The following is a 14,078-nucleotide window of genomic DNA, read 5'->3' as shown; positions in this document are numbered from 1 at the left end:
TATATTTTCATGTACACAGTAAGTAAGGTAAGTATTTAATCTTTTTAACTTACTTCTCATCAACGAATTCTTTAACTTCCGGTGATACCTTATTCTTTTTTCTTTTTCTGGCAGCCTCTGTGCTATTCAACGGGACCAGTAAGCGGGCGCGACCGGGCGCGGGGATAACGTGGAACTTACAGTGATCTGAAATACCACATGGCTAAAAGTTCTACCACCGACGAGATAATCATCAAGTATTAGAAGAAGAATGATATAGTATAGAATGCTCACATTACCCATTCTGTAATTGCCTTGTAATACTATCACCGTCGAAATACTATCTCGTCTCTTTACCTAAATAGAATCAGACGATATACATATGACATTGTTCACGCCCGGGGAAAATCAGCTTGGATAATACATATATTCTGATCTGCAGGAAGGTGAAATTGCAAAATGTTGTGAAAGACAATAGGTATAGGAATAGAATTTATTGAAAAATCAACATATTTATTAAATGTGCAGCTATTAGCTCGATATTATCCTTTATTCATAAGACACTAAAAGTTCTTACAAATAAAGGATAATACCGATTGCCCAGGTCTCACCACGTGGAGGTTGCTGCACGAGAGACCCGAAAGGGAGTCAGAACGAATGCAATATTCCTTCTGGCTCCCTTTCTTACAACGACAGACTTAATACTAAATTACGCAAGTATGTCGAGTATGTCGAGTTATTGCGGGGCAAAAGGTGTGAATCGGAGAAGAAGTCTCCGATCCACGGGGGATCAAAAGCGAATCAGGCAGAAGGCTCTGATTCTTTCAAAGTGAGAAACAAGAGCGAACCAGAGCAGAAGGCTCTGGTTCGAAGGTGACGCGGCGCGTACAATGCTTGCAGTGCAGCTCCGGTCAGAGCCGATACCTGACGTGTCCTCACCAAGAGGCATGGACAGTGAGAAGTGTTCAAACGTAACACCATCTCTCTGCCAACTACCTGCCACCAGGCAACGCAATGCATTGAGATGACGTGGGTAGGATGACGAACAGAGAATTTCCCTGCCAACTACCTGCCACCAGGCAACGCAAAGCGTTGAGGTGACTCGGGTAGGATTACGAACAGAGAGAATGGCAATACGAGTGAACAGGTCTCAATGAACCACCCCTCTCAATGTATCGACGCCGAATACCGGCTCCAATCGGTCTGGTACATACAAGCAAGGTCCGACACAGCAGAGGGCTGTGTCGGAGTCAAAAATACGAGTCGAGTAATGTGACGTTATTGCAATAATTACTCGACATATTTACAACAAGGATATACGAGCTTAAAAATTACCGCACGCACGCAATTAATTATTGGCATTGGTATTATACTGATTCATTGTTATGATAATTCTATACTGATATACAGATATAGTGATATGCGATATACTGCTAAACTGATATGCTGATACCTTTGTATACCGATATCCTGATAACTAGATATGCATATGTATATGGTATTACAGATTTAGAGATTAAACCAAAAACGTTAAATCGAGCAAATAATACCAATGCCAATAATTACTACAATATTATGGGTATATACAGATGGGCATAGTACAAGCTCTTAAAAATTAACGCACGCAAGCCGAGCAATTATTGTGGGCCAAAAGACTACACGCAAAAAGGGGAAGAATCAAAGCAGAAGGCTTTGATTCGCAAAGAAGAAACATGAACCTGAGCAGAAGGCTCAGGTTCGGAGGTGACGCTAAGACAATAATTGCTCGGGAAATAAAACTAACTTAAGAATATGATGAAGTCTTCTCGATGTATTCTTTTCTTGATATGTCCTCTTGTTGGGCAGTCCTCTTCTTGGTTTGCCGTCATCCCCGTGTGTCCTCTTCTTCGTGTCTTCTCTTCTTGGTGTAATCTAACTAAAACAGACTAATAATGATTAGACATACATATCAATGCATAACTCCGCACACGAGTGCAAGCCTAATATCCGCTCACGAGAGCCAAACAAACCCCGCACACGAGTGCGAATCAAACAAGCTCATGAGAGCCAAACCTAAGACCAGCTCACGAGAGCCAAACTAACCCCGCACACGAGTGCGAATCTAACCAGCTCACGAGAGCCAAACAAACCCCGCACCAGAGTGCGAATCAAACAAGCTCACGAGAGCCAAACCTAAGACCAGCTCACGAGAGCCAAACTAACCCCGCACACGAGTGCGAATCTAACCAGCTCACGAGAGCCAAACAAACCCCGCACACGAGTGCGAATCAAACAAGCTCACGAGAGCCAAACCTAAGACCAGCTCACGAGAGCCAAACTAACCCCGCACACGAGTGCGAATCTAACCAGCTCACGAGAGCCAAACAAACCCCGCACACGAGTGCGAATCAAACAAGCTCACGAGAGCCAAACAAACCCCGCACACGAGTGCGAATCAAACAAGCTCATGAGAGCCAAACAAACCCCGCACACGAGTGCGAATCTAACCAGCTCACGAGAGCCAAACTAACCCCGCACACGGGTGCGGCCTATAGGCGATTCGGGTGCCCCGGGGACGCGACACCCCGTACTCACTCACGGCACCATCCGTGAGTGAGCCCCTGGGGGACCTCCGATCGGAGGAATACCAATTACAGACAAGATATGAAAATGTTTCGAAGCGGGACTTGTGAAAGTTCCGATGCTAACAATTGGAAATTCAATTCAACAGTCAGAAGACCAATCATAATTCTGCACATGAGTGCGAATACAACCAGCGGAACAGCTCGTGAGAATAACTATAACCCCGCACACGAGTGCGAAAACAACCAACGAAGCAGCTCACAAGAGCAATTATAAACCTGCATACGAGTGGGACGCTCAAAATGTAATTTTTATAAAGAATAAAATTGATAAATTTGAAGAAGACTCAATAGTCTTCATTGAAAGTCTCGATAAAAATTTCAAAAGTATGAAGGACGAGTTTAAAAAGACAAAAGAAGTTTTGAAAAATATTAGTAATCAAACTTACCGTTGTTCCTTGAATTGACAGTTGAAGGTAGGCCAGGGTAACTGTAGATGACCTCTAGTCCACCTCTGGTCCACCTCTGGTCCCTCCGGTTCTCCTGGCGCTCCTGGTCCAGCAGCACGTCCGCTCACCCCGCTTCCCCCGCCCCGACTGACTGACCCCCGGTGAGCTCTCGCCGATCTGCCGAGCTCGAGCGGCGCCCCCCACTCCGCCGAATATCGATCGATGTCGATCGCCGTGACAATGTTTATAATAATTCTATTTGACAGCGATGTCCACAAGCAATCCCTTGGCTATCTGACCACCTAATTTTTTAGTCAAAGTGGCTAATAGTTTTCGTGATACGTAATAACTTTTAAACCATGAACATTCGCACGCATTAATTTATTCGATACAATTCACAGATAAATTTATTATATCTGGCTGTTTAATGTTTATAACAATTCCTTTTTCTAACGATGTTAACGAGCACTCCCTTGACCACCTTGCCATCTAAATTTTTCGTAAAAATAGACAATAAAACTCGAAATATAGAATAACTTTTAAACCATGAACATTCGCACGCATTAATTTATTCAAAAAAGTAAAGTCTTTTCAAAATATTTCTGTCCAGATAGATTCTTGGAACATTTATGTATTAAAAAGTGAAAGGTAATAATTCTCGTTTATGAAATGTTTTGAAATTACAAACTGAGGTGTCTCGTATACAATTTGAAATAGGAATTGTTGATTTTCCTAAAAAATTATTCTTCAATAATATATTTCTAGGAATTCTTTGTCCTTGAGTTTTGCTTTTAATATTGAAACCAACATCGTCTGAAATATCTGCTCGGTACAGAGTGTAACAATTCATGATGATCAATATGGTTCCGTGACGATTTGCCTTCTCACCGACGAGAATCTCCTCAGTAGCCTTCTGCACCGACGAGATCATGTCGATGGCCTTCTGTTTCTCACTCCAGTCAGAATATATCTTAGAGGGCGTAAGAGAACACCGAAATATTCGAGTGACACGAACTCCCATAAGGCTGGCAGTCTGATCTGGTCGGTGCCCACACCACTGCCGGCCAACGTCGCAGGGGAATTACAAACTTCTTTACAAAGCTTTTTGCAGCTTTTTGTAAAACTATGTATTATGTTTCGAACATAAAATAAATTATAAATGCACAAAGTTACTATATTTCACTTTTATTATTCATATTCAGGGAGCGAAGGTTCAGTACAAGATACATTTATTTGTTTATCATATTAAATACCATATTAAAAATATAATTTTTCTAATATTAAATCTATAAACTGCATATACTTTTCGGTAGATTATATTGCTTCAAAAAGATTAACTTTACAACTAAACATAATCATCACAGACTTTTAACAGATCCTATCAAACTGAAGAATTAATTTCACGAAAAACGTGTTTAGAATGCGTGAAAAAAATTAAATTCGTTAGGATTAATGTGTTACAATTCTATATATGAACTTCAGTACGCCATATACTGATTTGTGAGCTTGTTGTACTCTAGTATTAGTGTAAGTTGCAGTATGCAGTACATATAGTGACTTTTTTGAATATTCAGACAGTCGTAAGAAGACGATAACTTTTTTAATATTGGACCATAAGGCTGGGATTTTTTTTTAAGAGTTAGAACAAATAGTTTACTACATGATGTGAAAAAGAAATCTGAAAAAAGTTACAATTGGCTGGAATTACAGAGAAAATACTAAAAGTTATTGTTCACAACTTTTTATGTTGGCCTATATTGAAAATTTAAAAATACATTTTGTAGATCTGTATCAATTGTACATATTCTGAAATTTTCATCAAAATCGGTTGATGCGGAAAAAAACTGCTGGCATAGAAATGTTGCCCCACATAAAAAAGGTTGTACACAACAATTCTAGTGTTTTGTTTGTAATTCCGACGAATTGCAACTTTTTTAGAACATTTTTATACTAATTGTTCCAACTTCTCAAACAAATTCAGGTCGAATGTTAAAAAAGTGATCGTCCTTTTAAAAGTGTCCAAATATATATTAGTATGATTCACTGTATACATAAGTTGCTGCATAAATATTTGTATTACAGTTATTTATACAATTATTTTTATTAAGATGCAGTTATCATAATCATAAGATAAAACATTCCACCTATGATACCTAAAAACTATTCGTTTCGACTTCTTAAGGGTGTTAACGGTTTAAGAGGAGATGATACAGGTGTTGTGTGTATATTCTTTGGAACACTGATTACATTTTCTTTCCCTTTGCCATGCATACGTTTGTCTTCTATTGTGAAATTTTCAATCGTTTTCTGTTGTTGTTCTATCTTCTTCACCTTAGATCGCAAATCCTAGAATAAGTTAAATCTTTATTTCATTCGATTTATGAAATTATCAATGTAATTAAGATAGAAATGTAATAGTAAATGTAATAAAAGTCATAGCCAGGAGGCTGAAGTGAACAAGTAATAATGATAATAATAAATGACTACGTAAAAACATGTTAATGAAATATCAAACGTTTTAAGGAAAACTTTATATAAAGAAATATTATAATAGAAATAGTAATATTATGATAACATATACGCAATCATTGATAGTAATTCCAAGTAAGGAAATCAAACAAACCTGCTCCAGTTGACCGATTTTATCTTTCAGTTGTGATACGTGCTTGATTCTCTGTTTATGATTATGATGGCCAATTAACTCCACATACTTTTCGCTGATCTCTCGATGATCATTCATGAGGAGCGCATTATGCTCGCGTAATTTTCGAACTTCCCTAAATTAACAAAAATAGATTATTCTATTATTACAACGAATTCAACTGATCTGTTAAATAATTTGTATATTATGAAACCATACTCTTCCGCGGCTTCCCGACGAATCTTCTCATGTCTCAATGTTTCAGTTTGATCTTGCACAGAGTCGTTCTTCTCCTCGAGAGTTTTAATAGTTTTCGAAAGTTCTTGAATCTTTACATTTGCCTAGAAATATTAAACAAACGTAGGTACTACCATAATTTACTATTTACAACAGTTATTACAGAGATGTTTGTAAATGTACCTCCTCCATGTCAGTTTTATGTTTCATAGATTGGGTTTCCAGCAAGTTATTAGCTTCTTCCAATGCTATCATACTTTTCTTTAACTGCTCGTTAATTTTATAGTTGTACAACTCTACTCGTGAAATTTCAAGTTCCTGAGCATCGTTCAATTCTTCCAATTGAAGCAACATTTCGTGTAGCTGACTCTTCATCTAGTACATCAAATTGAAGAAGATTTCAATTTTTAATAATTCAACGAATATACTAATAAAACCAAGGGAATATAAAAGTACCTCCGCATTTTGAGCATCTTTCGCGTCACAGTCGCTTTTCAATTTCGTCACCTCTTTCGCCACTATTTGTTTCAGATCTTCGATCGTCGATTCGAAAGTAGCTCTAACCGATTCTACCTCGTTTAAACTTTTAACTTCCAGTTGATCGACTAATCCTTTCCTAGCGTCTAGCTGTTCCATTAAAGCATGCACCTGTGTTTGTACTATTTGCGAGTTGTTGCGCATAACGTTTAATAAATCCCGATGCTCGTTTATGCAATCTTCTCCACGCTTTAATTCGCGTTGTAATCTTTCCACCTCGGTATTGCTTTGCGCTAATCGTTTTGTCAGAGCAGCAACTGATGCTTGGTTCTCGGCCATTACGACTTCAAATCTATATAATAGTTCACTACTTGTAATATGTATGTAATATTATACAGGGTGTACGAGATAAAGCGTTACAATCGACTTTTAATTTTCTTTTCAATTAATTAAATCTTTTTTGGAGGGGAAAGGGGGCCCCCAACATTTTTTTAAATGGAAAGTATTATTTATTTTTTGTTATTGTGATACCTCTTATTAAACTCGATAGCATTTACTTGAACACGTTCTTTTTTATTGCGCATTTTTGATTGGCCTTACTCTCCCAAAAAAATTTAATACATATTAAAATATTAACCGTCTTTAACCACTTAATTTAAAAATAAAATTAATTCGACATCTTCATTAGATTCTGAGAAAACAGCTTGTAACACTTTATCTGGTACACCCTGTATATGTATGTATCTTATTGTGGGTCGAAACGAAAGTTCAAACATAAAATGAAGACATTTATTCATAGGTTTAGTCAATAACATAATAACTTACCTGAAAAATGGCAAAAGGTAATAGAACAGAATAGAAAATATGTTACTGAATAAATCTATGAATAAATATCGTAATTTTATCTGTGAAAATTAATTTAAAAACGCTACGAACTTTCGTTTCAATCCAATACATTATTATATAGCATGGCTTATTAATTATACGCACATGTATTTACATATACACCTAAAAAATCATACCTTTTTCTTCTAGCCACCATTTCTGCTGCTTCCGCGCGTATTTGATCTTTCAGGGCCCTCAATTCATCCTTCTTTTCTGCTAATTCAGTCTCTGCTCGATCTAGTTCCATTTGCAAACTTTGGCCAAAGCTCTCCTGAAATTGATGTTATCATTTTTGTTAATATTATAATGATTACTACTAGTATAATTCCTTGTTTAAATATTACTACTTACTTGAGTTTCAGCGGAGGACTTCAATTCCTCAAGAATTATGGAAAGTCTAGAGATTTCATCATCCTTTTCCAGCAGTCTTTCATTTAATTCTGTTCGTTCCTTTTCTACTTGAGTTAAACATATTTTATAACTTTCTACGGTTAATCGCATTTCTTCTTCTACGGCAGATGTTGCTTCTCGAATCATTGTGTTTACCTACATTAATAGCTTCGCGATAAGAAGTGAACGTAGATGCCATTCAGAGCAAGAACTTGCAACAAACACCACAGTGAAATATATGAAGTCGAAGAACAATCAAACAGTAATTTGCAATATAATCGATAAAAATTTGGGCCAAAAAAACTGGCCAAAAGTAGATTTAAAAAATGTTTCACTCGTTATGCTTTATTAAAAATGAAGTTTTTTGATAATGTTTCTCTCTTACTCAATCTTTGATTTTTGTAAGATTTTTATATGTTGCAAAAAGATCAACATTTTTTCAAAGCACATACAAAAAAGTAAGCCATTTCTCGACCAAAACCTTAGAACTTTTAATGTTTTAATTCCAGAGAAACAGGAGACACCACCCTAAAATGAGACTAAAATAAGACCAACTTATTTAAATCCCCAATTAAAAAAAAAAGGTTGTAATAAAATATAAAATACTGTATAATGTAATGCAACATAAATAATGTGAAAATATGATATTTATATTCACTTAATAAAATAAATTTGGTATCCTGTGCCGTTATATTGTGAAATTGTATCAAATAATTGTATTATCTCATTCCTAAATATATGGTTGGTTTCACTAAAACAATAATCTAATTTTGGCCAGCTTTTGAGGCCAAGTACCCCAGTGTGAGACATAAAAAAAAAAGAGTAATCAATAATGTTTTTTACTTTATGCACTTAAGACGAGATTACCTTTTCATTACTCTCGGCAATTGCTTCCTTCAATTTTCCTTTGGATTCGGTCAGTTGATCAGTCAAATTACCAATGTGCGAATTTAGATCCGATTTTTCTCGTTCTAACAAATTGATTTCTTGCGTCCGACTTTCATTTAATTTTTCTAACTGTGCTATCATCTCTTTGATCTCTTTTTCAAGCATTTGTATCTGTGAATCAACATAGAATTATTGAAATCGTTCTACGATATTCCCAAAAATAAATTTTGTATTATAAATAATCACAGATGTACGTGTACTGTTTAATTTCGAATATTAGTATTAAATTACTTTTTCTTTGTTATCTTGTTTTTTCTTTTCCAATTCAGATTCCAACTTGGCTATTCTTTTCGTTAAATCCTCGATGCGACTTCTAAGATCGCTTTCTATAGTTCTCCTAGCATTAAATTCACGTTCTTTTTCTTCCGAAACCTCTAAAAATTGACAACGGAGACGCATAATTTCCGCTTGGTGCTTCTGATCCTGATTATTCAACACTTCCAATTGCAATTTCGCCTAGAAATTAAAGTGTGCAAATAACATTTGAATGAAAAAATTTCTATTTTTGGTTTCAGAAGAAGTGGTTGGTTTCCTACCATTGTTTCGATGTCTCTTCTGTACTGATCATCCACTTCTGCTTGTTTTCTGTGTAATTCTTCCAGCTGAGATTCCAATTTCTCCCGGTTTTCCTTTACTTCCTCGATTAATTTTTCATACTCTTGTATGGTTTTGTCTTTATTTTTGCATTCTATTTGAAGATCAGCAACTTGATGTTCTAATTTGTATTTTAATTTGTTGTCGTTGGGCATAACAAGTGCCCGTGGTTTCGACTTTGAACATGGTCTTATTGTCATCTTTTTTCGTGGAAGTTGTGGCTGCGAAAACGAAAATTTTACTTCGACAAAATTCCATTATTTTCTACAAAGTTTATGTATACAGTTAGAAGTTTGAAATCACTTGTTAATGTCTACCGAAATTACATTGCACGACAAATTATTTATACTGGTTTCAATCAATTTATTGATTGATTAAAATTAATGGTATCCAAATTTTAAATATAATATATGCATGCATATCGATTATAAAAGTTAGTTTAATTGATTTCTTTCCTTTAATTAGCACCATTAGATAATTTTGCATTGCATAGCTTAATTTTTGCGATTAAATGATGCAATTATAAACTATTGAATTCAAAATAAAGCAACACAACTCTGGATATTCATCAATGATAAAATCTAAACACCTAATTATTAAGAATGTTTATTCTTGGAACGAAATCTTTCTTATTCTTGGAACGAAATTTTTCTAATTCTTAGAAATTATTAAGAACGTTTACATTAAGATTAACTATGGTTTAAGAATCATGAACTATGAATTAAGATAAAGTAAAATATTTAAGTTACAGAAAAAATATCTTGTATATAGTGAGTGTACAGCGATTTCAAATTTCTGGTAAATATTAGACACGATAGACTTGTTACTCCTCTTACCGTTCTGAAACCCACAACCATGTTGCTGATGCTTTTGCTAGAGCCTGACAAATTGCATTCCGCACTGACTATGCTTTTATTGTCGTGGAATCTCTCTGTTTTCTCGATAACCAGTCCTTTCACCTTCATGTCGAATTTCGGATTGTACGCCCCTGGCGGAGGAACATTGTCTGCAAAGTTTTTGTCTTTGTTAATATTCAGTTCTATAAAGATATGTGTCTGTCGTTGTTGTAAGAAATTTTATTCACTTTGCAGTGTACCGTCAAGGCAGGTACATTTGTATGGGATAGAGTGCGGATCTTTATGCGAAATAGAAATATTTTCAACGATTGTGGGCAGCAGGAGTTAAATACAAAGTCAATTCATCCCTTGATAGGGATTAATCTAATCTTTCACTGTGTTTTATATTTTACAGTTAATTTCTTCATAAATGCATAAAAATCCGTAATGAAACTGATTTCACATAATTTTTAAGTATATTTAAACATTGTCTTACTTTTTTGTTCTCGCATACTTTATATTATAATTAATAAATAAATTATAATTTATGTTATAATTAGACTTAAATAGTCCAACTACGTTTAATAAATTGTGAATACCATATGAAGAACTATATAATTTTTTAAAAGAAAAATGTGTATGCATTTCCAAAAATACACTTGAAGTGTGTATAAAAATATGTTATTAACAAAAGTATTATAAAATTTTATTAAGCTATATTATGTAATTATCTAGCAAAAACAAACTACATATAAACATTTAGTAATAAATAAACCGTAATTCTCGTGTGTATAAAAATGTTATCAGCTACATCAATATCAAAAGCAATATCAAGCTATATTAAGTAATTATTTAGCAAAAATAAACTGCGTATAAACATTTAGTAATAAATAAACCACAATTCTTTACTTTGAAGTAAATCTCGGTAATCAAAAATATATACACTAATTATTGCAAACTCGTAATAATAAACATGGAATACTTTAATGCAGGCATGGGCAAATTTTTGATCGATCGGGGGAATATTCCCGCCAATATGACCTAAACTAAACAAAAAAGATTATCTGACAGAGTTCAATGCAATAAAATAACAAAATCATGAAGAAATAACACAGACGATAACTGTCTGTAAATAAATATATATTTGCGCAGTAGATTCTTAACATATTCAACGCAGTGAAGGGTGCAATACGTATAATGGTGAAGTACTTACTTTCACGTTCGTTGAACCTCTGGATCTTGGCTTTTGAGAACGACATAATAAAGTATTTATAATTTAAAACTACACAAGTAATAAACAAATGAAACGTTGAAAATAAATAATAAGTATCACTTAACGAAGAAATTTAAAAAGTAACTTGGTTGGCGAAGTATGTGAAACGTCTTCACCCGTCAAATTCTAAGCCGCAAATGTGAATAAAGATTTCTTTGGCCACCCGTCACAAACGTTTCCTTGTGCGCAACGACCTACCGGCTACCGGTTTTCTTATTTGAAAAGACAGTTATTCAAATTCCATGTGGATGCAACAACGAATCGTCGAGCTCCTATTACGCAACGGACCAATCCAGTAACAGACGTCCCACCTATGCAGGCAGTAGCGTAGCAATTTTCTCTCTACACCATCACCATTCCTCCGTAATTTGACGTTTCAGGATTATGAATATAAATATAATTAACCCTAAGTGACTCGGAGAGAGTAGCCACTAAAAATTGCTGTACCATTATTCAAAACATTGTTTAAATTATTAAATACAGTCGGAAACAAATAAAAATCGCTGAACTTTTTTAAAATTGGTTTTAAAAAATCATATAGAATGGAATTATATACTAGCTCCGAGTGCAATGGGTTGATAAATAAAATTTTGTAAAATTACAAATTAAATGAAATGAATTAATGCAGATTTTGTAACATAATTATAAACCAATAAGGTCAGGTATAGCCATGATTAATCATTATTAAAGAATTATTGCGATATAGTTTCAGAAGTGTAATTTGGAAAAATTTTTAATAAAATTCAAAAAAGTGTTTATTTACTTACTACTTAATGGTGAAGAGAAATGAAAAATATTAATAAACAAATAAAAATGTGTTATTTGCGAGATACAGAAATAATTAAAATAAATTTCTGTAATTTGAAAATGTGTATAATATAATTGGAACAATTTCGAAGATAAAAAATTAGTTTCAATTTTTTAGTAGGAAGTTTCAGTTGGGAAGCGCACACTTAAAAAATACGCCCCTGGATTTACCACGGAAAAGAAAGAAATCGTTTTCCCGCGGAATGTTTCCTGTAGAATTGAAAATTTACGATCAATATGTTTCGGTAGCTACAGAAATTGTATAAAAATTGAATTTTTCATGGATGTTATACATTTAATAGAATAGGGACAGCAGAGTTCGTGAAAAAGAATCTCGTTTTGGCGGGTGTTATATTGCACGAAGGACACAGCTGTTTTTCGGTGCATCGAGCCTCTATGGGAATGTGAAATTACCAGGTGTACCCTGTAACGTTCCCGCTATCCCTACATTCGTACCCCTGCAATAAAATCTACTGCGTGACTCCCCTGCCCTCCTTCATTCTTATACCGACATTTAAAGATTAAATGTCTCTGCACCGTATTCTGGTGATGTTAGTATTACATATTTATTCATGCACATATATATATAGTTAATACTCACTGGCTTTATTTCACTTGTACTCGAAACATTTAACGGTAATTATTTAGAAAGAGGTACTCCCCTCCGATTTTGATGAAAAAGATGTTATAGATTTCGAGATTTTGAACAACATTTTCCTTTTCACATATGAAAGGCGTCTCTTAGTTTTCGAGATATTCGCAAAAACTATTGCTGGTACTGAATTGAATGTTCCGTATTCGTGCACGCTCCGTTGCAATCAGTTGCAATAATGTCAGTCTGCTTCGGCGCGGCGTCTGTTTATTGTTTTTGTAAACACGTTGTGGAGATTACTGGAGATCGGAAAGAAAACAGGGTCTTCAATTTTGATGCGTGGATTTTCGTATGCGTCATCAGGCCTGCCCTCTCCGCTCCCTTGTACTCCTACGTCCTAGCCACAATTCACTCTATTCAACTCTATTGAACTCTATTCGCATAATCTTTCCATTGTAGATGTCATCCATATAATTTCCAGATTGTTGCAGATTGTTTATATATAACGGGGAGGGAGGAAAAGGACGTGGGAGGAAGACTAAAAGCAAGAGATGTAGAAGTACAGCAGCAGGGACAACATACAGGATAGCGAAATCGCGGTATAACCCCATGTACAAACATATCAGGGTGACAGGATTGCCGGAATATGTACCTGAAAAAAGAGGGAACAGAGAGAGAGAGAGAGAGAGAGAGAGAGAGAGAGAGAGAGAGAGACAGAGAGAGAGGGAGGGGGGAAAGTCAACGGTTGATAGCAAGGGCGAGATGCGCAAAAGGTGGAAAAGATATGCATGTATAAAAAGGAACTACATATCTGAAATTCAGGACTGTCGGAAAGTCGAAAGAGGGATAAGGATAGAGGAGATAAATAGTAAGCGAGAGGAAGGATAAGAGGATGGAGGTTTGGAAACTGGATACGGAAAGAGAAAACAAAAATGAGGGAGGGCTATCGCAATGAAGGGACAGGGGAATAGGAAAACCAAAGGATAAAGAGGTGCAATAAGAGTTATGTAGATAGTCTTAGTATACTTATATAGATAGAAAGTAGAAAGAGGTAACACTGAGAGTGATGACTGAACGAACGAGCGAATATGGATGAATAAAAGGTTAAAATACTATAATAAATTATATTGTAATTATAAGAGTAAAGTAAAAATGAACGACGATAAAATAAAATATATATTACAGTTACAGTTTCCATAAATATTTATACAGAATGAGATACGGCAACGATTCCCCTTTCCTCTCTTTTAGGTATACACTTGTGATACTGCGACTTCTCAACAGACTATATATATATATAGCACTTTGCCCACATCCGTCATCTGGTAGATGAAGTAATCTTGATTTTCAATTGTTCATGCTAAATTTTGTATTATATTATGTACGCGTTGTTTGAAATTTTCAATTGA

At 35.1% G+C, this 14,078-nt stretch overlaps 1 protein-coding gene across 4 annotated transcripts; it reads right to left on the bottom strand.

Annotated features, from left to right (window-relative positions):
• Positions 1-4,158: 4,158 nt before the first annotated feature.
• On the bottom strand, positions 4,159-13,793 carry LOC143219137 (uncharacterized). Of its 4 annotated transcripts, XM_076444987.1 has the most exons (13): positions 12,679-13,791; positions 11,211-11,240; positions 9,998-10,167; positions 9,104-9,382; positions 8,799-9,023; positions 8,487-8,678; positions 7,581-7,775; positions 7,367-7,500; positions 6,324-6,696; positions 6,051-6,242; positions 5,850-5,971; positions 5,613-5,766; positions 4,159-5,335 (listed from the first exon to the last, which is right to left on the bottom strand). In XM_076444987.1, the coding sequence occupies exons 3-13, from the start codon at positions 10,124-10,126 to the stop codon at positions 5,150-5,152; spliced, it is 2,181 nt and encodes a 726-aa protein (XP_076301102.1). In that variant the 5' UTR covers positions 10,127-10,167; positions 11,211-11,240; positions 12,679-13,791; the 3' UTR covers positions 4,159-5,149. The 4 variants fall into 4 exon arrangements, with proteins under 4 accessions (XP_076301102.1, XP_076301099.1, XP_076301100.1 ...); XM_076444984.1 differs by having other exon boundaries at positions 11,211-13,793; XM_076444985.1 differs by lacking the exon at positions 11,211-11,240 and having other exon boundaries at positions 11,469-13,791.
• Between the last annotated feature and the right edge of the window lie 285 nt (positions 13,794-14,078).

The sequence above is a fragment of the Lasioglossum baleicum genome, unplaced genomic scaffold (assembly GCF_051020765.1).
Source record: "Lasioglossum baleicum unplaced genomic scaffold, iyLasBale1 scaffold0021, whole genome shotgun sequence".
In the NCBI taxonomy this organism is placed as follows: Eukaryota; Metazoa; Arthropoda; class Insecta; order Hymenoptera; family Halictidae; genus Lasioglossum; species Lasioglossum baleicum.
This window is presented reverse-complemented; position numbering and strand designations above follow the sequence as displayed.